The 24463-nt window shown below is 43.9% G+C and overlaps 3 protein-coding genes across 3 annotated transcripts; 2 read left to right on the top strand and 1 right to left on the bottom strand.

Moving 5' to 3' along the window:
- Nucleotides 1-157: 157 nt before the first annotated feature.
- LOC310804058 (citrate synthase, mitochondrial-like) lies at nucleotides 158-6161 on the top strand. Its single transcript, XM_083669146.1, has 11 exons — nucleotides 158-309; nucleotides 1537-1584; nucleotides 1761-1868; nucleotides 2110-2175; nucleotides 2425-2556; nucleotides 2954-3142; nucleotides 3273-3472; nucleotides 3614-3743; nucleotides 3843-3944; nucleotides 4208-4417; nucleotides 4642-6161. Exons 1-11 carry the CDS (start codon nucleotides 259-261, stop codon nucleotides 4810-4812), a joined length of 1407 nt encoding a protein of 468 aa, XP_083525272.1. The 5' UTR covers nucleotides 158-258; the 3' UTR covers nucleotides 4813-6161.
- Nucleotides 6162-7484: 1323 nt separating this feature from the next.
- LOC310803298 (coenzyme Q-binding protein COQ10 homolog A, mitochondrial-like) lies at nucleotides 7485-10490 on the bottom strand. The gene is made up of 5 exons (XM_083668029.1): nucleotides 9920-10490; nucleotides 9546-9692; nucleotides 8970-9162; nucleotides 8692-8793; nucleotides 7485-8554 (listed from the first exon to the last, which is right to left on the bottom strand). The coding sequence occupies exons 1-5, from the start codon at nucleotides 10057-10059 to the stop codon at nucleotides 8387-8389; spliced, it is 750 nt and encodes a 249-aa protein (XP_083524155.1). The 5' UTR covers nucleotides 10060-10490; the 3' UTR covers nucleotides 7485-8386.
- Nucleotides 10491-11099: 609 nt separating this feature from the next.
- ankrd52b (ankyrin repeat domain 52b) lies at nucleotides 11100-23811 on the top strand. Its single transcript, XM_083667556.1, has 28 exons — nucleotides 11100-11211; nucleotides 12298-12381; nucleotides 14002-14080; nucleotides 14461-14531; nucleotides 14664-14864; nucleotides 15116-15203; nucleotides 15380-15522; nucleotides 15668-15880; nucleotides 16065-16143; nucleotides 16457-16571; nucleotides 16747-16829; nucleotides 16977-17094; nucleotides 17377-17445; nucleotides 17926-18066; nucleotides 18419-18478; nucleotides 18683-18794; nucleotides 18951-19022; nucleotides 19215-19416; nucleotides 19549-19636; nucleotides 19967-20084; nucleotides 20399-20618; nucleotides 20788-20875; nucleotides 21057-21140; nucleotides 21786-21931; nucleotides 22146-22228; nucleotides 22683-22765; nucleotides 23008-23099; nucleotides 23351-23811. The coding sequence occupies exons 1-28, from the start codon at nucleotides 11185-11187 to the stop codon at nucleotides 23605-23607; spliced, it is 3216 nt and encodes a 1071-aa protein (XP_083523682.1). The 5' UTR covers nucleotides 11100-11184; the 3' UTR covers nucleotides 23608-23811.
- Nucleotides 23812-24463: the final 652 nt, after the last annotated feature.

Below are 24463 nucleotides of genomic sequence, written 5' to 3'. Positions count from 1 at the left end.
ACAAACACGCTTATTTTCTAATGCATTTTCCATATTTTTTTGGAACCATATTCAGACATGCACAGACAGTAGGCAGATTATTAGCGTCACCCAAACCACGCTTGTTCCCAGCCAATCCCCTTTGTAGGCCTGTTCATCTCTCTCAACCTTCACTTACGCCGCTAGAACCAGGAGGGGCACCTTCATCGAGGTACTGGGGAAATTTACCAGTACATTGGGTTAATATTTATCTACCAAGACAACCCCCTCACATCCACCATGTCCCTACTGAACGCCTGCAGGTTTGCCCCGAGGCTCTTGAATTCAAAGGTAAGGCCGATAAGGGAGATAATACTTGGGGGGGGGGGGGGGGCGCTGACTGGCATTGTCCCGCATGCCATAGTAAGCTAAAACTTTGGCTAACTAGCTACTTAGCTACCCGCCAGGAAAGCTAGCATTGAGCTAGCTAGCTTGCTATCTATCTGCTAGTTAGTTAGTTAGCTAGCTAAAGACACTATAGGCCCAGTCCAATAACGTCCCTAGTCGATGTCTACGCCCCCCAAGTAGATGTGTAATTTCAGCGATAAAATATCAATATTCGAATGCAAAATAACTAACTATTATTTTTATATCAGGTTAGCAACGTTCCTAGTTAACCAGCTAGCTAGCTTGCTACTTAGCTAGCGTGCAGTACAACCACAGACTCCATACTTTCCATATTATTTTCCTAGCTATCACATCATTTGTTGGCCAACTTAGCCATTTTATTGCATTAATGGCTGTGTGTATGTGTGCCATGATGACAACATTCATTGTCTCATAGAACTTAGTTGAGTAAGTAACTGGTAATACTCTGGTAAAACTCTATTCTGAGTAGATACTAACTAGTTAGTGTACATGCGATGCATTGTAGAGAGATTGAGAGAGTATTAACTGTCTGTAGAGCCACAGTTTTCAGTGCCACCACATGGTGGGAGTGAAATTATAGAATGTCTTTGATTCTAACACCCCCAGAAAAGGCATCTCACTTCATTATGCAAGGAAGACCAGATATGCTTGATTAGATGGAACAGAGCATAGTCAGCATACAGTGAAATTGTCTCCAGGGATAAGCAATGTCAATGTCTTATTTCTGGAAAGGCCGAGGTCTGTGTGCCAAGGTCAGATCTCATTATATTCTGCATCAAGGTTAATTTTTCTAAGATATCCCATACATGTCCTCAATAGTTAGTGATCAGTGAGTGATTCTCACTGATTCGATTTTTAGATGTCCAGGCCAAACCTGTCTGAAGATGTGAATACCTGTATGCATTGAAATTTGATGCAGCACAACATCAATGTCTCCAATCTGTTCTCCCTAGTCAACGGTAAGATGTAGGCTGACAATGTCTAGAGATACTTTGCAGCATATTATGGATTACTGGTGTTTCACAGTGAGGACTACAGCTCTTCTGAATTGTTGAAATGTGAAGCCTTTACCTTTTGATAACCTCCATGTTACTGCCTCGTTTGACTGATTGCCTCTCTCCTGACACAACCTCTTTTTGTTATTTTCAGAGTCTAGCCTGTCTCTTTGTGGCTTCCAGAAATGCCTCTTCATCATCAGTAAGTACTCTGGCTGAACCTCTCTCTTTAGGCTTCACTTGTGACAATTGTAATTTAGGCTACACTTGGTATACCTAGCAACACAAAAATTATGTGATGAGTGGCCCTGATATCTGAGGGCTGCTTCAGTTTTCTTTCAATTGTGATTTATTGTTTACCTCCTTGTTCCATTGCAGAACCTGAGAGATGTGCTGTCAGATCTTATCCCTAAAGAACAGAGTAGGATCAAGAGCTTTAAACAGCAATATGGAAAAACCAACATCGGCCAGATTACTGTGGACATGGTAAGTTCAGTGAAACTTTCATCAGAAAATCGACCACGAATAGGCTACATCCCAATAGTGCCTTTTAATATTTGTTATAGTGTGTAATATGGTAGTTATATAAAATGTTGGCTTGTAGTTAAAACAAATGGCAAAAGAGACTGAGCGCTGTGTGTGTGTGTGTGTGTGTGTGTGTGTGTGTGTGTGTGTGTGTGTGTGTGTGTGTGTGTGTGTGTGTGTGTGTGTGTGTGTGTGTTTACAGGTCTATGGTGGGATGAGAGGTATGAAGGGCCTGGTGTATGAGACCTCAGTGCTGGACGCTGATGAGGTGAGTTGTTCAGTGGGAGACCCAAGACTTGCATTCATCTGGGAGAATAAACTAAAATCTCTGCACACGTGGCATAGCTCGGCACAGTATGGGAATTGAGCCTCTCTATTTTGGTTGTTTAATGAAATCTCTTTTAAATGTACTCTGTGTGATTGTATGTTTTGGAAAGAAGTCTTATGGTTGTTGTAATGTCACTTTTGAATATAACAGATCTATTAACACTAAATATTCAAGTGTCTCTCTTTTTAGGGAATTCGTTTCCGGGGCTACAGTATTCCAGAATGCCAGGAGCTGTTACCCAAGGCTCCGGGTGGTCAGGAGCCTCTGCCCGAGGGGCTTTTCTGGCTGCTTATGACAGGTCAGGTGCCCACAGAGGAACAGGTGAGTGCTAAAGAATACATAGGACCAAAAGATCTTTTGTTTTGAGAGGGAGCAGCCAACATCTTAGCTGTTGATAAAAAACATTGCATCCCATGATGGTAGAGAGAGAGAACATTTGAGCACAAAACATACCAATTGACATAAAAGGGGTCATACACTATAAATGGCCTGCAACATAGGCTGTGTGTCATAAACCTCAACATTAAGCTTTACAACCGACAATAGTGCTTGAGCATTAATCCATGGATAATCCATTTCTGGTCGTGACGTGGTGTTTTTCATGCAAAGATTTTTCTCGTTCCTTTAGTTTACATTACCTGAAACATTTGGTAAATACAGCTCTGGTAAGTCTTTGAGTGGTTTTCCCCACCAACCCTGCAAATGTGTATTTTCCCAGGTGAACTGGTTGTCTAAGGAGTGGGCCAAGCGTGCAGCTCTTCCCTCCCATGTGGTCACTATGTTGGATAACTTCCCCACGAACCTGCACCCCATGTCTCAGTTCAGTGCCGCCATTACGGCTCTGAACAGCGAGAGTAGTTTCGCCAGGGCCTACTCCGAGGGAGTCAACAAGGCAAAGTACTGGGAGGTGAGTTCAGGGAAACCGTCTTATAATAAGCAGAGATGGTGGTAATGGTACGGATGAATTGACTTATCTCCAAAAAGTGTTACCTTCTTGGATTGTGCCGTGAGTCTAAGGCAATCGTCATTTCTCTCAGTTTGTCTATGAAGACTCCATGGATCTGATTGCTAAGCTGCCCTGCGTAGCGGCCAAGATTTACCGGAACCTTTACCGCGAGGGCAGTAGCATCGGTGCCATCGACTCCAGTCTGGACTGGTCCCACAACTTCACCAACATGCTGGGATACAGCGACGCACAGTTCACTGAGCTTATGCGGCTGTACCTCACCATTCACAGGTCAGTGTGTGTGTAGTCAATAGTTGAAGGTGCTATGAAGGTCAAAGTGGAGCTACTATTTATCTAGTTAGAGCATTGGATATTATTGCACATATTCAATTGCAGTTAATTCACTAATTCTGTTTTTCTCTCTTGCTACAGTGACCATGAGGGTGGTAACGTGAGTGCTCACACCAGTCACTTAGTGGGCAGTGCCCTGTCTGACCCTTACCTGTCCTTCAGTGCAGCCATGAATGGACTCGCTGGGCCCCTTCACGGGCTGGCTAACCAGGTGTGTATGGATGTTCATGTGAATCTTAACCACTTCTAGGAGGATTTCTACCTAACTCTTGGTGAGCCTATCTGATCTCTGACTCTGTGACCCCTGTAGGAGGTTCTGGTGTGGCTGACCGCTCTGCAGGAGGAGATGGGAGGAGAGGTGTCTGACGAGAAGATGAGGGACTATATCTGGAACACACTCAAGTCTGGAAGGGTGAGTGGACTGGATATGGGGGGCAGGACAAGCTGGTCCAGTGTTAGGAGGAGATGGGTTCCATAAGAAACAAAAGGGGAACTTCTCAATCTGTAACTGGAAGTCTGTTCAATTACAGGTCCAAATGAGAAGCCTTGTATAACGTCAGACAATTATTTCCTCCAGGATAGGCTTTTAGTGAACAAAATGAGAAGCCTTGTATGGATGTATCTCAGTAGCAATGTCAGACAGACTTACCTTTTGACCTACTTTTTTCTCCCCAGGTGGTGCCAGGCTATGGCCACGCTGTCTTGAGGAAGACAGACCCACGTTATACCTGCCAACGCGAGTTTGCCCTCAAGCACCTGCCTGACGACCCCATGTTCAAACTGGTGGCTCAGCTCTACAAGATAGTACCCAATGTTCTGCTGGAGCAGGGCAAGGCCAAGAACCCCTGGCCCAACGTGGACGCACACAGTGGAGTGCTGCTCCAGGTGAGTGGTGGAGATGCAGGAGGATAGGGTTGGCATTTTGGGAACACTTCAACCAGACTAGGAGACTCTGTAAATGGATCTAACCTCTTTCTCTCCTAATGCACTGTTGCTCTCCTCAACCCTCCCAAAATACCCCATATTAAATACTCTACATAGCACTATAACCACTTTCTTACTTTTTGCTGTGACGCAATCATTAACACCTCTCCTTCTCATCCTTACAGTATTATGGCATGTCAGAGATGAACTACTATACTGTGCTGTTCGGTGTGTCCCGAGCCCTGGGGGTGCTGGCCCAGCTGGTGTGGAGCAGGGCGCTGGGTTTCCCCTTGGAACGCCCCAAGTCAATGAGCACGGACGGACTCATGACCCTTGTGGGGTCCAAGTCCGGGTAAACATGAAGATTGGAATGAGGAGGAACGCAAGGAAGAACAAAGGGGGGGGGGGAGGAGTATGGAAGGGCAGGGGATTGTAAAGATACAGTACACTTATAAAAACATTAAGTACTTGGTTCATTTTCAGTGACACTAGGTGATATTTTCCTTCTTTTGAGACTGAGCCATGGTAGTCGTGTCTGAGATATTTAAGCTTGGTTTTGTAAAGAATTCAAAATTCTTCAAGTCCAATTTTTCGTTGTAGAAGCTGGGGCATTCTGTGTAAATGGCAGAATCCTAACTTTGTAAAAAAAGAAAACTAAAAAAGAAAAAAACTAAAAAGAGACACTCCATGGCAGGAAAGTCCTTCTGTAATATAACCACTCATCAGGCCTAGCAGGAAGAATATGTACAGTATGCAATGTATGTAGGTTTGTAATAAGGTACTGCACCTTTCATCAATGACTTCACACCATTATCAATAAAGGACAAGTTCACTTATTTCACCTCCACCTCTTTATGCCAGTGTTCACCAACCAATGGCACCTCTGATAATCAGAATACTCTGCAGATTGCTTGTACAGTGCTTCAGCAATAGCTTTATATGTTCTCCTGGGAAGGGAGGTATTGTTGATCAACAGGGTAAGATATCACTGTTTTCCAATGCATTTGAAATCTAGCAGACCTGTAACTGTTGGTTAAAGAATCTTAGCTTATACAAATTAAACTTCATCAACTTGTCATGAGAATGTGTAATGTGCAACATTATCCCTTTTCACCGCAAAATGAATGTCATTTGAGTTGTGCTGGTTTTACTTGTCCAACTGCCCATGAAGGAAGTATACATAAGAAAGAAGAAATACCAAGTAATCTCATGTTTGTTGTGAACTGCATTGTTCTTATTCTACAGGTTGGGAGACTTGCTTGGCTTACTGGTAAGGTTGTTCTCAGGTCTAGGAAGAGGGCCTTACATGTTTGTAATAGTCTATTTCAATGCAGACCATATCCAATACACTCCAGTTGGGGACATAGGGCCCGCCTCTACCCTCTGGGGTATTCAATTTGTTTTGTTTTCAATATTCTTCAAATTGCCCCATCACACTGTCAGTTTAGTCTCTTTTCAAAATGCTTCTAGCTGATTTCTTCCCACATAGGAGTGTGTATGTATTTTAGGTTTTAAAGTGTGTCCTGTATTTGATCCTGTTCAAACAAACCTCAGGTTATTCTGGTTTAAAGAGAAATCTTATGTGAGATCATTGTAAAGTGGAGGAAACATTTGAACTTTGTAATGTAGGAGTGTACAGTGTATGTGGGAGAGAAAATGGAAAATAAAATTTAAAAAAAGTCCAATAAATGTTTTTATTAACAAATATCGTTGTCTGTTATTATTACTGCAACTTCCTGACGAAGGCACACAGTGCCAAAATATTAATTCATTGATTCATCAATGCAATTCTTATTCATCATAACTGCAACAACCACCATACTTCCTACGATAGGACTCCACAGTTGACTTGTCACAGGCCCAGCATTGATATTACTCTGGTGTGCTTTTACAGTTTTTCTCCATTGTTTACACACAAAAAATGGAACTGCACACAATTCTGAAAACTTGAAGCTCATGTATCAACAACAGAACTCCAGACTGCTAAACTCGAAGCACAATTCCATTGTTTTGACTCAAATAGAAATTCTAAATCACATTTTTGCAGTGATTTGAGATTGAGGTTCAAAACCATGTTATTCAGTGCATGCCGTGTACAGTACTGTATGTGTGTTAGCTGCCTGGAGTCTATTCCAAGGGTGTCTTAGTTGGTATTAATAGCGTTCTAGTCACCACTGCACTCAGGTTTCTGCTCCCCTTTGGCCTGGTCAAGTCGTAATGCTCCTCTACTGTACAGCTACTTAATTCTGGAGTTACAGGAACAGCGCAAGTCAGGATACATACATAATTAAGATAACCTTCTATACTGGGATGAAATATAGGGCTTGAACCACGCAGGTGTGTATTTTGAACAACTTCAATATTCTTGTGCTTAATCTGCCCATTTATATTTCCATGTAATTAAAACACAAACCGACCGAATGTCCTGATATTGAAGACGACATGAAGGTTGTAGTTGACATACAGTAGGCTTTTAATTTAAATGTTTATTTAAACAGACAAAAATACATAAGGGTAAATAAAGGGAAGCACTGAACAGTTAAAATGGCTGATGGATTCAAATGAAACAAGCCAATAGAATGTATAAGGCAAATTGGGAATATTCAAGGACAATGGTTTAGAAATCCATCTCCAATATATATATATTTTTAATTAAATCTGCTTGGTTTAACACTTACCTCAGACCATTTTTAAGTACTTATTTTGCTTACTTAGATACTTTCTAGAATGTTAAAAAGGGTGAAACATCCCCTTAAAACCAAGATAAATTCAATGTTTTCACTTTTGGTAAATAACCATCCAAACTAGATTTGTGTAGGGTAAGGCCTTTCGAAGGTCAGTCTCATTTGATGTCCAACATTTAAGACAAACTCCAATGCTAAAACCCTATTTGATTGTGTAAAAGGAACTGAAGTGCATTCACATATACAGTACAATTGAACTCCCTCTAAACCCAGTGTTTCTCAGTTCATAAATCATCCTGAAACCTGTTAACAATTACTTTTACATAATCCATATGTACAGTTCATGATATCTCAAGATTTCTTTATAATAACAAATTCAAGTTCTCATTTAATACTTTAAAAATATATTTCCCCCAATAAACATTCCTGTGATACCAAGCGCTGTATAAATACATACTTGATTTCATTGACTCTGTAGAGGGTGTGAAAATAACCCTGTCAAAATAAAATAAAACTGGTAAAAATGTACAATATGTATGTTGTAAGTAGGTAGTTCTGAATTGTGCAACATTGTGGCTATTGAAAAGTGCAATATGTGGAGTTTCTGAAGCAAACCAGTAACTCAAAGAAAAAATGATGTTTGTCCCTTCTAACCTCCCTTACTATACAGCTGGCAGACAACTTTGTCTGAAAAGTAAAGGTACGTTGGTAACAAGCAAACAACACCTTAGGTCAACATTTTTAAAATGTTCCTATGACCAGATTACTAATTACACAAATGAAAGATTCAACATCTGAATCTATGGGCATGATAGAAACCAGATAAAACTCCATCCATAAATCAAATAGTTTGTACATTTCAATATGACTTGCAGGCAAACCTGGATACTTACTAAAGCAATAGAAGCAACAGTGTGGCATTCAAATGACCAAAAGATATGATGTTCAGTTACCTTACAAATCCCATGAATCCACTACCAATAAAGCCACACCCCAAACTAAAATAAAGCACACTTCATTACATTTTCTGTATAAGAATGGAATAAAAGCTTGCTTCATTAAATATCAGGCTCTGCATTACATAATGGGAGAAAGTCATAAGAATCCAGAAAGAATAGGTCTTCTTTAACATGCAGGTAAACTGGGGTCCTCAGGAGACAATATGGAGATCCATATACCGCAACAGCGTCCCAAAACAGTCCTCCAAAACAGTCCTCCTATGGTCATGGGTTTCTCATAGGCAGGCTCACGTTTGGTGTACTTCATGGAACATGTGTTCTCTGGGAATTCTCGTCTCTGGGCCGAACTTTGTGGAAGCTCGGTGCTCGAAGGCGACAACCATTTGCTTCACAACCTCATCAAAGAAAACTGTAGCTAACTGGGAGTGCAGCAAAGAGCGAAACTCAAAGGATATCTGCAGAAGAAAAGGTAGAGATGGAATGATAACAGTGAGCCCTTAATGACAAGATTTTTTCTTAATTTTTGTTTGCATTTGAGGTTCTGTTTGAATGCTACACATTACTGTATTGGTGTTTCAAATGAGTCACTTACAGAGAAGTCAACAGTACAGGTTCTGGGATACCCAGGTATTCCAGGGCTGAAGCGCCAAATTGTCTCCAAGTGGTTGAAGAGTTTGCCATCTGTGCATATAGCCTAAGGAGCAGGTAAACAGATGGAGAGACAGTGAGAGAGACATGGGATGCAATGCAGCTACCTTATTTTGGAAAAGAAATTCACCATCAAGAACATAGTCTAGTCATGACACAGTGTCTTGCATGTTTCAAATTTACTAACAATGTACATGCATGGAATTTACAGGTCTTACAAACCTTGACTAAATGAGGGCGCACGTTGGTGATCATAGAGGTATATCTCTCAACTATAGGGGGGAATCCTACTTCCAGATTGGCTTTAGCATGGCTGGCCCTCTTCATGATAGTCTGAGATTTCTTACACCATGGCACAAAGTGCTTGTAATCATCCACATTGGCTACCACATCGTACATCTCGTGCATTGAGAACCTGGTGATAAAACAGAGGACACAAGGAGCGATAAGACCATGCATAGCATAAAATGTCTAAACCCTTTAATACATCAATTATAGGAGAATTGCAATATCAGTATAATATTTCCATCATTCTGAATGATGAAAATCTTCATTTTGGTGTGCAGTAATTACTAATATGTACGTACAGTGTACAGCTTAATTGTGAAATGCTGTTATTGAAGTTGACAGGAACAAAACTGTTACAAAGTAAACAGTCTATGTCCCTCATGTTTGTTCTCGTGTAATGTGATATGGGACATTTCATAAGACTGCAGTGCAAGGGGATGTTTTGATGTGAATACATCAGCATTTTGCCGTATCCTCTGAACCTTAGATGTAGAAGCAATCTCTACATACCCAATGATTCTTCGTTCTGAATACTGTTTCCTCTTGTTGGTCAGACTAATGAAGGTTCTGCTAGGGGGAATGTGAGTTGTCCTCCAAGCCGAATTACAAAGAACTCTTGGGCTTCTGGTCATTAAGATGCCACATGATGTCACATATCTGTAGGGCCAAGAGTCAACAGTCAACCCACCGAAGTTAAGACTACATTGCATGCAACTAACAACTTTGATTTACAAAAGACCTACTTTAAACTGCACCTGTTTGCAAAACAGTTGTTATGAACGTATACAATGTTACAGTAGAAATTCAACAAGATACCCAGAAGATATACTACTGTATTTTGTGACTTCCACATCATCACCTCATCGATCTCCCCACTCGCTCACCTGATTGGTTGTTTCAGTCGCACTCTAGACCCCACTGTAGTCGACCGATTTGTGCCAAATGTAGCGACTTCTAGCAATTCACTGAATGTCCGTATGCCCATAGGCATTCGACGGGTGGTCACTGCCACCAAACCAGCCATTTATTATTTTATAAGACTTTCTCTTATGATGTTTGATCAAAAATACACAGGTAAACAACTCTGTAATTGGCTGGCGAAGTTGTACTAGCTACTGGGTACGTGGCTAACTACCTGTAAGCAAGTATTTATTAGACATCATCACTGAAAAGTTAAATTGTTAGTTCAACATTTTTAATCTACTAAAAACTAGCTAGCTACTAAATGATCTGGCTAGCTAGCCCAACCTCGCTAATGTACAGTAGTAGTTAGCTAGCTAGCAGCAGCTAGCTCATTCACTCAATTCCGGATTTGAATGCCATAGCAAACTGTTTTTATAAAACAATTTCCGCTTATCTTCGCTGTTGATTTAAAGTCTGCTCACGCATATTCTCACGAAAACGATTGACTGATGCAAAAAAATCGACGGCTGGTTGATAGCTAGCTGAAATGCTACAAGCCTGAACCCTAGTGAACTGTGACTGTCTACAGAAACTCCCAGCCCTATCGTTTTATCTGTACTTTGAAGCCGCGAAAACGTAGAAAAGCGAAACCGGACGTCTTAATGTCGCTAGATGGAGCTTATTGGAGCTCAGAGAGACAGATCCCAGCCCGCTGTCATTGACTGAAACGTCACGCCATGCCCTAATTCAGGCCACTCCTACTTACATTGCGTAAGTAGGTACCCACGTGTCTAGTAGTGTTTTGTTTTTTTGTCAATGAATGAATGTACCCCACTTTATCGTCTCACAAAAATAGCCTAGTCTATCCAGACTTTAAGACACTTAGCTGAATAAATCTTTCTTAGATGGATAAAGGCATTGCTGCCAGATACCATTGAAGTTGGAAATGAAATTCTACTAAATTAGTACAGAGCTAAGCTAATTTAATGCATTTGTGTAAATGAAATATCTGGCTTGATTGCAGTGCACTGTTGAAAGTAGCCACAGTATGTCGCTGCTGCACCAAAACGGCTCCTACCGGCCTTCGGTGAACACACGACTAGCCTATCAGAGCAATAAACAACGGCGAGCACACACGGACCCAGAACGAAACCTTCTCCGTCTAATTATCAGAGTAAAACAAAAATATCGCCGTAATCCCTCCACCTGATCCTAATGAAGGAGCTTCGGCCTGACTGACTGGGAGATGGGAATACTAAACATAACAGACCAGGTAGGAAGCGAGAAATAACGCTACGACGTTTTGCAAACCGATGCTTTCTTTATCGCATTTCCTTATACAGTATGAGGGCGGGTTTGATAGCTAGCTGCTTGGCCTTGTGACCAGAAAAGCATTCAGTCTAGTCACATTTTACATGAATCCTAATCTGACTAGCTATCTGCCAGCATAACACACATGCTGTGTATATACTGTGCTCTTGCATTCGCTAAACCTGTGCAGTATTTGTCCCATCAGTTTGCCATGACACACAGTCAGTAGTACCCACAGCTAGCTAGCTATGAAGGCAGCTACTCATTAGCTTATCGGTGCTAACTAGCTAGCTAGTGCCCTGGTTTACGTCGTAGTAGCCGTAGTTTGCTTGCATGGATTTGTCGGGCGATGCCAATTAGTGGCTGGGGATTTGTTTTCCTACAACATGCACAACTTAGGTAGACTTGCATTCAAGGTAGCTAACAAGATTGGTCATAATAGCTTAATTTTGAATTCAGCCAGCTGCAGTCCCCCGATGCCATGGCATCATCAGCTAGCTGTTGTCGAGGTCTAGAGCCAACAGCGCACCATTCTGCGTGCGAGCGCAGTTAGGTAGCTAGCTACTGTAGCTCGCTACATACAGTACCAAAATGTTCATGCATTTAGTTAGATAGGAGGCTAGCTAGTCATTTTAAAAAAAAAAAACGTAACCGTTGTAGCATAAGCATTTTACGCTAGTGACCTTTTTGTGTAAGATGTGGCTAGCGATGTGTTCCATTTACAGACTTCAACAGCTGTCATCAGATTTAACCATTGTAAATTAAGGCGTTTTCCGAGCAGAGTGCGTTTTTGTGTTGGTTGCAGCTTGCTACTAGCTAGTCGTCCTGAAACTTGCTATAAATTCAAGCTAGAATAGGTAGTTGGTGTAAGCTTCATATTTTGTTGTATTTGCTGGTAAGAATATGACATGCATCCGCTAATGTTGACCATCAATGAGGTTTTACATCATATAGGTGTGGGAATATGATACTACATGACAATAGTTATACTTAACATCCACCTATCATTATTATCAAATATTCAATACATGTAAATATTCTGTTCCAGACTCCACTGGTCCAGGCTATATTTAGCCGAAATGCGGAGGAAGTGAAGTTTTTGTTGCACAAGAATCAAGAAGTCAATGCACTGGTAAGACCACCCATTTGAACACAATCCAACTATGATTTCATACAGTATCTGTAAAAGCAAAACACATATTCCACATATGGCCCCACCATGATAAATGTTCCCCACATGCTGTACAAGTTAAGAGATACGCCTCATGTCATGATCCGACCTTCAATTTCAGTTTCACATTTTAAGTGCTGTCAACATGAAACAGTCACAATTACATTTTTCTTAGGAATATGTTTGTTATCCTGTGAATACTTGAGTTTCTGAACTTCATTTCCCTATACCACACACTTTCTTGACCTGCCAGTCAATTAAGCAGAAAGAGATTACCTCGGCCTGTGCATGCTTTGACCTTACTGTCAACTGTGAATTAGATATAGCCTAGGCCTAACTAAACACCACAGATCAATCTAGAGCTGTAAAGCTACACCCCCAGTATTTCACACTTCACATTCTCGTTCACAACTTGGTATAGTATGCATGTTGTTCTGTTAAGAATGTCATGTCATTTTGGTGTGTATGTGCACATGCAATTGAGGACAAGGACCAGATGAGCTTATGGTTAAGGGATTGATCTGAGGAAAAGCTTAGCAGTCGTGGATCGGATTGTAGCTTCTTCCATCCATATGTAACCAGCCAGTTCAGGTTCTTCACCCTTTCCACCTTCTGGTAATCTGACCAGCTGGCTGTCAGGTTAAAGAGCCCTGGCACCATGCTCATGCGTACACACACACACACAAGCTCTGTGCAGCCTTCACTTGCAATTTATCTAGTGATAAATTGTTGAGAGGTTTGTGTGTAAAAACAGGAAAGCATCCTCTAAGCAGGGAGTAAAGGTCTTAGATTAGAAGGTCTTTAAATGAACATTTGTAGAGATGTGGCTTGGTGCTACGGTGTTGGTTTAGTAGCTGCAATTTGTCAAATCAGTATTGTATATCTATATACTCAGGGCAGAGTCAGGGGCAAATCTAATATAACACCACTGTTAATGCTTAGTTTTCAACCATTGAAATGGGCCCAATTCAGTCATAACCAGTAACTGATTCCCTGTGGTAAGTCAGAAATGTTCTTGCACATCAAAAGAGCATACTTTAATTGATCATATGTGGCCATCATCGTTACTTTTAGTTTCACACTAAAACATTGATGAGTAGGTGTTTTGTTATTCCACCAAACCCAGGGCCCCTACTGTAGTTCTTAATGGCCTCTCCTCCAAGTTGCCCCAAATTTGCAAAACAGCCTCCAACTTCAGGCATTCAGTGATTGAATGATACGTAGAATGAGAGACCAATTTCCTTACTAGGTTGTAATTACTGTAGGTCGTGTCCTCATTCATGACCCATGAGTCATTTACAGAAGGTTTGCACTGCACACATTCCTTTGAGGATGGTGTCATCTTAGATTTTACTGTGGTGTATTTCATGACCCTGCTATGGATCATAACCATATTTGATGAATTAGGTTAATTTGAGATCAAAGAATACATGTTTGCATTCATACTCAATACAGTATTGTGACTTGAGACACTTAGTTGGCAGTATATGTGTACACCTGGCTGTTTTTATACTACTACCATGTAGTGGACTAGCCAGGGAGTGAATTTAGGTCCATGCTGTTTTCGGTTTGCTCCCTCAGGACCAAGAACGCCGTACCCCCTTGCATGCTGCTGCTTGTTTGGGCGATGTTCACATTATGGACCTCCTCATTAATTCAGGTAACATTCTTCAGTATAAAACATATAATGGCACTTCTGAGTCATTTGCTTCATTCACCTAACTTAATAATTAGTCCTGTATTTGATTTAATCATAGATTGAATTTTAGTCAATGATATTACCTCCTCGAATCTGCAATTGGCACTGAAACCCTTCCCTCTAGTGGTCGAGAGGCCCTATCTGAGAGGAGGATACTCACTGATAATGAAACCAGAGAACTGTGCAAATGTCACTGAATATCTGAGATCGGAGATAGGCTCATTGTGATTGACTGAATGTACCCGTAATACAAATCTAATTTTTGTGTATATTTGTATCTGTAAGCTGGGTAACAGAATGGATGCCTGAGTTTCTCCCTCTTCTCTCCCTCTCCGTCTCAGGTGCTAGTATTAACGCTAAGGACCAAGGCTGGCTGACTCCCCTGCATCGGGCAGCTGCCACACGGAATGAAGTAAGAACACCTTTGCAGAGCCGGGTCATGTTGAGAGCATGTAAAACTTGCTAGACTTGAATGAATAGAGGACAGACTATTGTGATGCAACCATCAAGTCACATTCATTGATATTCTTCTACCCTCTCCCAGAAAGCTGTGGGGCTGCTGCTGAAGCAGGGGGCAGAGATCAATGCCCGGGACAAGTTCTGGCAGACGCCGTTGCACGTGGCGGCCGCCAACCGGGCCACACGGTGCGCCGAGGCCCTGATACCCCAGCTGAGCAGCCTGAACGTGGCTGACCGGTCAGGCAGGACGGCCCTGCATCACGCAGCACACAGTGGACATGTGGAGGTCAGTCAGGGGTCACAGGGTCAAAGTTTGAGTGTTAGCACAGTGGCGTGAGACTCCTACTGGGTTGCATTTCATTCCAAAAAAGAATGCAGTACATGGAAAATACCCTACCCAGTCACGTCAGGTCTGAGAGGGAGTAAACAAGGGCAGAAGGTTGCATAGGGTGCCAGCCTGGTGATCCTCTTCTCAAATGAAAATGGTTGTTGTACTCATTTTGTGGATGGCTTTAACCCACTGTTGACCGTCTTTAGATGGTGAATCTGCTCCTTAACAAAGGGGCCAACCTGAGTGCCAGCGATAAGAAGGAGAGACAGCCAATCCACTGGGCCGCGTATCTTGGTGGGTGGGACCTCAGAGCCGACACACATCCATACTCCTCATAGGCTTTAACATATGTGTGATTGTCTTTATCTATGTCTCTGTGCATCCCACAAATGTATGACGGTCTGATGTTACTACCTTTCTCTGTGTGTCTATGGATGTGATAAAAGTATGATTTTCCTTTCCTCCTTCAGGGCATCTGGAGCTTGTAAAGCTGCTGGTAGCTCGCAGTGCTGATGCAGGTTGCAGGGACAAGCGTGGGTACACCCCACTTCACGCTGCTGCTGCCAGTGGCCAGATTGAGGTGGTGAAGTACCTGCTGCGGCTGGGGGCAGAGGTGAGGGGGGGGGGGGGGGGGGGGTTAGAGGGTGGAGGTCACTGTCGGGAGGCTGATGTTGCAATTCAAACTCATTCTCTGTTTACATCTCTTTTCCCTGATTTTCCTTGTGATGATGACATACCTGCGTGTTTCTGGCCCTCAGATCGATGAGCCCAACGCCTTTGGGAACACTTCGCTCCACATGGCGTGCTACACGGGGCAGGAGGCGGTGGCCAACGAGCTGGTGAACCGCGGCGCCAACGTGAACCAGCCCAACCACCGCGGCTGCACTCCGCTGCACCTGGCTGCCGTCTCCACCAATGGGGCGCTCTGCCTCGAGCTGCTAGTCAACAACGGCGCCGACGTCAACATGCAGGTCAGAACCATTGGGGATGTGACACTTTGAATAAGGGGGAAAACCGTGATTGTATTTAGTCACTAGATAGATAGTTAAAACATAAATGTTTTTGAATAAGATCATTTGATTTGTGTAAGACTAGGGTAAATCTATTCTCTTGATTGAAAGATATGTTTTTTGTTTTTTTTGTTTTTCTTCACAGAGTAAAGAAGGGAAGAGCCCTTTGCACATGGCCGCTATTCATGGGCGTTTCACCCGCTCCCAGATCCTTATCCAAAACGGTAATTTGACGATCACACGACACATCCAGGATACAAAATACTATTGAAAGTATCCATGTCTATCTCCACGTACACAATGATGGAGGGTGTGGACGTGAAGAGGCACTTAGTGTTTCGAGTTGCGTACCTCATTCAAGTGCACCACTCAAGCAAATCCACCCCTCGTGTCTTCCAGAAGTTCAAGCCCTTAGCAACCACTGTAAACTCCCAACAGCCTGACGGCTCACATGACTGTGTGAAAAACAGTACAGTGCAAATGCTCTCTCTGACCCTAACCGCCTCCCCTCCCCTCCCCTCTCCTCTCTGTGTACAGGTGGGGAGATCGACTGTGTAGATAAATATGGCAATACTCCTCTTCATGTTGCTGCTAAGCACGGCCACGAGCTGCTGATCAGCACCCTTATGACAAATGGTGCTGACACAGCCAGGTAAGAAGCCCCCTACACACACACACACACACACACACACACATACATACATACACATACTCTCAGAAGTGTCTTTATTAGGTGGTATTGTGTGTCACATGTTTAAAACGCTGCAGACAGTACTTTTGAAGTTCTATTGTCTAATCTATCCATCTGTGTTCCTGTTTCATTTTAGGCAAGGGATTCATGGGATGTTTCCGTTGCATCTGGCTGTGCTCTACGGGTTTTCAGACTGTTGTCGCAAGTTACTCTCCTCAGGTAAGTTTTTATTTTTATTTTTATTATTATTATTTCTCAAGGAGACGTTTACATTTCTTGGATACGCAACGGCAACTGTTCACTGTTATATAGTCAATGTTGTCACCTGATATGACATCACTTCCTGTTCGTTTGCACTCTCTTCAGGTCAGCTGTATAGCATCGTATCATCTCTGAGCAATGAGCATGTTCTGTCAGCCGGGTTTGATATAAACACCCCAGACAGTCTGGGGAGGACCTGCCTGCACGCCGCTGCCTCTGGAGGGTAAGCACACACACACACGTACACACACACGTACACACACACGTACACACGGTGCATTCTACATGCTCAAATACAACTTAGGCAGATGTGTTATCTGTGCAGATAATCACATCGTTATGTCAGTACTGTGTAGTATTTGTGCACCTGGAATACGCACACACACACTTTCAAGGGTGGTACCGGAGAGTGAATGAATTTGGCCGACTTGGTGTTGAAGGGAAAGAGCTTTGTTGTAATTGTTAATGTTACCAATTTTGATTCCTGTTCCTTCTTTGACAACAGAAACGTTGAATGTCTTAACTTGCTGTTGAGCAGTGGTGCTGACTTGAGTAAAAAGGACAAATTGGGAAGGTAAGTGGCACATATTAACATTTTGTGGACACAGTTGTGTTTTATTTACTGTGCTTTACTTTATTAAGTTTAGTTTTACAGGGACAATGCACATTAATAAACATGACTATAAATGTGCCAGTTTTAGCCAATTGGCTGGCTAATTTTAAACTGTAGTCCCTGGGCAGGTGTTTAAACACATTTAAAATGCCAGTTCAAACAAACATAAAAGGCAGACAAGAAAGACACTGGTTAAAGCAAACAAGAATACACAATGGACATGTAGCAGCACATCAGTAACACAGACAGAAGGTGACTAAATAACAGACACTAGACAATTCACTAATCTGCTCAGTTCTTTTGGGAGTAGATTATTATTTTTATTTAACAACGCCCAACTGTTGGCCGAAACGTTGGAGCAGCAGATTCATTCTGTGTGCGAACTTTTCTCCATTATTTGCGTGTCAGTAGATGACATGCCTCCTCTCTCGTCCTTCCCAGAGTCCCTTTGCACTATGCTGCGGCCAATGGGAGCTACCAGTGTACAGTTGCCCTGGTGAGCGCAGGTGCCGAGGTGAATGAGCTGGACCAGAAGGGCTGCAGTCCCCTGCACTATGCCGCCGCCTCGCAGACCTTCCGCCGGTGAGAGAGAAAATAAACAAATCCCTCAGCTCAATGGGGCTGCCCCGCAGGTCAATGGGGCTGCCCCGCAGGTCAATGGGGCTGCCCCGCAGGTCAATGGGGCTGCCCCGCAGGTCAATGGGGCTGCCCCTCAGGTCAATGAGGCTGCCCCTCAGGTCAATGAGGCTGCCCCGCAGGTCAATGAGGCTGCCCCGCAGGTCAATGAGCGGGGGGATAATGTGTATGGTCCCTTACTGTCTATGATTGCCCAGGTCAAAGTGCAATCAAGTTTGAAACAGTGAGCCTTGTCTCTTTTTATGATATCCTTTTTCTTGTGTTGTTGACTGAGTCTATGTGTGTGTTCTTGTTGCAGAGTGGACAGGCATTACTCCACCGGTCACCAGAGTGAAGAGAGGGAAAAGGAGGCCTTCTTGTAAGTCCCTAACAAGGATAAAACATAAGTCTACTGTATTAGCGCAGAATGTAGAGTTGAAGCTAACCCATCACTAATACAAAGCCTTCTCAGGTGATGAAAACAGGATCATGTTCAGTATTTATTTGGTTGGGTTCAGTTCGTCGATTTGAAGGTGTCTTGGTGGACGTTTCATGGCTGCTTTCTCTCCCTCTGTGGGTGCAGTTGTTTAGAGTACTTGCTGGATAATGGCGCAGACCCAGCTCTGAGGAACAGCAAGGGTTACAGTGCAGTCCACTATGCAGCTGCCCACGGCAACAAGCAGAACCTGGAGCTGGTGAGTGGGCCCACGCAAACACACTCTCACATTACTCCAAAATGATCGGTGCATAACATGGCATCAAAGGTTTTGTGGCATGAACAAGGATTGTCTGTTTGTTTGCATTTAAATTAAGCAAATGCCATCTCTCATTTTGTTTATTTTGCCCATAAGCTCTTGGAGATGTCTTTCAACTGTCTGGGAGATGTGGAGAGCACTGTGCCAGTCAGTCCTTTGCACTTAGCCGTGAGTACACCTGCCTGGCCTCACGTCCTCTCCTCTTGCATCTCATCTTACTGTACATATATTTACATAGACAAACTCATTAACTGTAACAGAGTACTCACTGTTTCCATCTCCATGTTGTGCAGTGCTCAACTCTTCCTACCCAGAAATGTTGACACAGTAGGTTTCAGGCTGTCTCACTCTTTTCCCCAGGCGTATAACGGTCACTGTGAAGCGCTGGGCGTGCTGTCTGAGACTCTGGTGAGTCTGGATGTGCGGGATGCGGGGGGCCGCACTGCCCTCTACCTGGCCGCCCAGAGGGGCCACCACCAGTGTGTGGAGGTTCTGCTGGGACACGGGGCTTCTAGTCTCCTCAAGGAGCGCCGCCGAAAGTGGACCCCACTCCACGTCGCAGGTGTGTGTGTGTGTGTGACAGAGTGTCAGTCAGTATTAGATTCTGAACCGCATGGCAGGTGTTTGTTGGTTTGTGTGTGTGTGTGAGCTTATGTCAATATTTGTCTCCTTCCCACATCACATCCTTGTCCAGCTGCCAATGGCCAAACAGACTGTCTGCTCATGCTGGTCAACCGGGGGGAGAAGGCTGATATCATTGACATCACGGACATACAGGGACAGTGAGTCACCTAATACCGAATATAGTTGCTGAGCTGAAATGCTCTGGTTTTCCCTTCATCTATACAAAATGCATCTGCTTTCATTCATTTAACTAAGGTTTTGTTGTAAAATCACTTTTGTTATTTAAAACATTGCAGGCACACAGGCAGTGAGTGCACTCTCTGGCTTAAGGATTCACTCTAGAAAGAATTTATTGAAGAAAGTGGCTTCTCCCATGGCAACATATTGTAATTTCACATGGTGTCCTCTAGAGGCTCCCCTTGTTCTTTGTAGGCCTATTGTCTGTGTATTGCGTGGGAAACTAAAGGTGTGTGTGTGTGTGTGCGCAGAACGGCTCTGATGCTGGCAGCTCTGGGCAGTCACACTGACTGTGTCCACATCTTGTTGGAGAAGGGAGCCGCGCCAGATGCTGTAGACAAGAGGGGCCGCACTGCCCTACACAGAGCTGTGAGTTCCCCTGTTGTATGTGTGTGCGCATGTCTTTTCCAGATGTGATGCTTGACCTTTCCTTCTCTGTCACTCATATCCCCAAGGCTAAAGCCCCTTGTTTGACCCATTCATCTTCCTTTATGCAGTACCCGTTCAAGCTTATTTCCCTTCTCTCCTCCAGTCACCTGTCTCTTACTCTCTCTGCTGCTTAAAGCAGTGATGTGGCCGATTCCATTGGATTTTGTTGGATGTGGGCACAGATCTGGATCACTGGACACATGTTAATACTGGATCTGAACACTCTCTCTCTGGCTCTCTCTGTCTGGTTGCAGGCAGTGATGGGCTGTGAGGACTGCGTCTCAGCCCTGCTGGAGCATGGGGCCAATGCTCTGTGCCGGGACTCCCGGGGACGGACTCCCCTGCACCTGGCCTCATCCTGCGGCCACATGGAGCTCCTACGCAGCCTGCTGCAGGGCGCCACACGTGCAGACCCCCTGGACTCCATGCTGGACTACAGTGGCTACACACCCGCCCACTGGGCTGCCTACCACGGTGAGTGACACACCGGCCTACAACAGGAGGTTTGTTTTGTGCAGGGAGTAATTTTCAAGGAGTCATGTGACTGGTGAATTTTCTCATCCACCAGACACCTTTGCCACTAGACCAAAAAAGGCATTTTATGCCCTGGTAACAATTGTCTAATTCTGTCCCTCTCTTTCAGGGCATGAGGACTGTTTGGACATTTTACTTGAACACAAACCATTTAGTATCCAGGAAGGAAACGCCTTCACCCCATTGCACTGTGCTCTGTAAGTATCATCCCTGCTCCCCCTGCTTGTGGGATTCTGAATAGCTCCAATTATCAGAGAAAATTCATAATTTGTTCTTAAAAAAACCCAACTAGTCTACTTCCATCTGTGATCAGGCCTGCCTCTGTGATTGGTGAACAATGTTGGATGTATTTTAACTTCTTGTCCTGTTCCTCCGTAGAATAAATGGCCATGATGGTGCTGCTGAACTACTGGTAGAGACCATTGGAACTCAGACGGTGAACATCAGAGACGCCAAAGGAAGGTGTGTGTCTGTGTTCCTGTCGCTCTGTGATCCTGTCGCTCTGTGATCCTGTCGCTCTGTGATCCTGTCGGTCTGTGATCCTGTCGCTCTGTGATCCTGTCGCTCTGTGATCCTGTCGCTCTGTGATCCTGCCTTAGTGTGTAGCTGGCAGTTTCCATGTATTGTTTCTGTATTCATTCCGTTTCTACCAGGCCTTCTAATGGGACATATTTGTAGGCTGATCATGAATGCTTGAAAGACGATGATGATGATAATAATAACACATTTATTTATAGACCACATTTTTGTACAGAGACTGCAGCTCAAAGTGCTGGATATAAAAAGTCAGAGAAACAAGAATACAGTCGAAGAAAAGTGAAATAGGAAAACAATAAATAAACAGCAGTAGCCTACATGTTAACATGATACAAGCAGTGGTATTAGATAATTAAAGCACTATTCAAGTAAAACCCAAGCAATACGGACCAATAGTGCAATAGAAAGCCGTAGATAATAAAATTAAGTTCCGTTCTATACGATTCACATTGATTGGTATTAATCACTGTTCCTGTCTAAAACTAAACTAAAATAAAAAAGATATTGTTAGATTTTCCATGGTTGCTTACCTGTCTGTGTTGTTGTGGTGGTGTCGTGCTGTGCCTGAAGGACCCCGTTGCATGCAGCTGCCTATTCCGAGAGTGTTGCTGGGCTGCAGCTGGCGCTGGTTCAGGGGGCAGAGGTCAACGCTGTGGACCAATCTGGACGCTCCGCCCTGATGGTTGCTGCTGATAACGGACAAACAGCAGCCGTCGGTGAGTGGCTAAAGAATATGCAGGCCTATGTTGTATGTGTATTATTTATCCAATGAATGTGTCGAAAGTGGTTGCTAACTGATCTTTATAATTTATTTTCGTGAGTTTTTTGGGGTATCTGTTTGGTTGCCTTACTGTGTTTACTTTTATGGCCTGTATCCATGAGAAGTTATCATTTGTATATTCTGAGAGATGTCCTGTTTTATCCAATCAGAGATCCTGCTGCACCAAGCCAAGGCAGACCTTACCCTGCTGGACATCAATGACAACTCCGCCCTTCACTTGGCCTGCAGCAAGGTGAGACACACACACACCTTCACCTGGCCTGTTTTTTTTGATAACTGGTTATCAGTGTGTACTGGCTGTCCAAACTCCAGTGTATTAAAGGGGTAATCTGGGATTGGTATTTCACTTTTAAATGAATGATATAGTCATTGACTCTTGAAGAATATAATTTATCAATGCCATGAGCTTAGTTCAACCAGAACCCCAAATATAAGCTTGTTTACTCCATTGTTTGTAAACAAAGTGATTGTAAACAAACACTGCATAGCTTTAAAACCGTGCTTGGAACTATCATCTCATGGATAGTCAGACTCAGTTCTTCCATCCATAGCTCCGTCTATGAATTTGAGTGGTTAAATTTCTCCATCCCTCAGCTGTTTACCCAAAAAAGTGGCATGGTTAACCGCTTTGTTGTTGTTTGTATCCCAGATTGCCCCTTAACCTTGCATTGTGTTTTGTTCTGCAGGCTCATGAGATGTGTGCCCTGTTAATCCTAGGAGAGATCAGCGACTCTTCCCTCATCAATTCAACAAACAGTGCACTGCAAATGTGAGGTCTCATCTGAAAAATACTGATCGAGTAACACTGTTTACACCATCAAGACATCTGTAGTCTCTGTGCAGATATTCACGATCTCTCTTACCCCCCCCCCCCCCCCCCCCCCCCTCCTCCTCCTCCAGGCCAGTTCAATTCACAGTTCTCATCTCTGGGTTAGATTGAATACCCTGTTAAAACTTCATACCATTGTTTTGGTTGCCATCTTATTCTGTCTCTCCTCCGTGCCCCTGCAGGCCCCTCCATATCGCAGCGAGGAACGGTCTCGCCACGGTGGTGCAAGTGCTGCTCAGCAGAGGGGCGGCCGTGATGGCTGTTGATGAGGAGGGTGAGTCAGCACCGAGTCGGTTAGTGAAAAAAGAAATACCAGGGTGAGATTTTTACGAGTCACCTCTGTGTTCGCGTATCTGCCACATCACATCACCTTTCTCTAAAGCAGTCGTTCCTGTCAGATATTTGTTTGACACTGGCTTCCTCGGACAAAGCCTAGAATACATCGGTATTTGTGTCTTACGCTCTCCCTCTCGCGCTTTCTCACTCTCTCTGTTTCCCCCCCACACTCCCTCTCGCCCTGCTCAGGCCACACCCCGGCCCTGGCCTGTGCCCCTAACAAGGATGTGGCGGACTGCCTGGCCCTGATCCTCTCCACCATGAAGCCTTTCCCTCCCAAAGACGCCAGCGCTGCCGCTGCCGCCGCATCCCACTTCGGCCTCAACCTGCTGAAGCACTGTGGCATCGCTGTCGCCTGCGGGCCTCTGCCCAACGGCAACATGCACCATGCCTACGCCAAGGACCACCATGGCACCATCAGCCTGGACGGCTGCTTCACCGAGTGAGACGAACCCCAACCTGCTCCCTCTGTCAGACTCCCCCTGGCCCTCTCTGTCCTGCCCCCTTATATCTCTAACTAGCCGGATCCCTTCTTAGTCCACTATGATCCGGGGGGGGGGACCTTCCGCTCCCTCTAACACACACAACAAGAGCAGGAATACACTTAGATTCGTGTGTGTGTGTGTGTGTGTGTGTGTGTGTGTGTGTGTGTGTGTGTGTGAGAGAGAGAGAGAGAGAGAGAGTGTATGCGTGTCTATACGCGTGTCTATGTATATGTGCGCGCGTGTCTGTGTGTTTATTTCAGAAAAGAAAAAAAATCCCTGATGGGTGCAGTCAAACCTATATGCAATTTTTTGCCTCTCTCCTCTGTGGCATTGTCTGTCTCTCGTCACTATCCTGGGTCAGCTCAGATGTACCCTATTCAGCGTGTAGGAGAGAGCATGTCCATGAAATTGATCATTTCTAAATAATTTTGTCTTCTTGATCCTGACAAGTTATCTCAGTTGTGTTGGATTAACAGACTCACAAGCACGTGTGACTGACAAGCTATGGATAGTATATTAAATTTAAAATTGTTATTTTCTAGTGAATTATTGATATTGCACTTCAAAAAAAGATAAATGTACCTCGCAAATCCAGATTCAGAGAACGATGACCTCACAGTTGGAGAAGATGCCTCACCATTCACCTAGAAATGACTTCTCCCTTGACTGAAATAATGGGTGCAATATACAGTACAGCATATCTTCAGTACTGTACCTCTCTAAAAGAAGCCTATAGCTGAGGTAGTGGAGGGAGAGAGGGATGGACCGTGGCTGACATGGGTTTGACTGTACGGTGAAGCGTCTGGGAGGGTCAGAG

The sequence above is a fragment of the Argentina silus genome (genome assembly GCF_951799395.1).
Source record: "Argentina silus genome assembly, chromosome: 4".
Classification (NCBI taxonomy): domain Eukaryota; kingdom Metazoa; phylum Chordata; class Actinopteri; order Argentiniformes; family Argentinidae; genus Argentina; species Argentina silus.
Note: the sequence above shows the minus strand (reverse complement) of the source record. Positions and strands in the feature narration are given on the sequence as shown.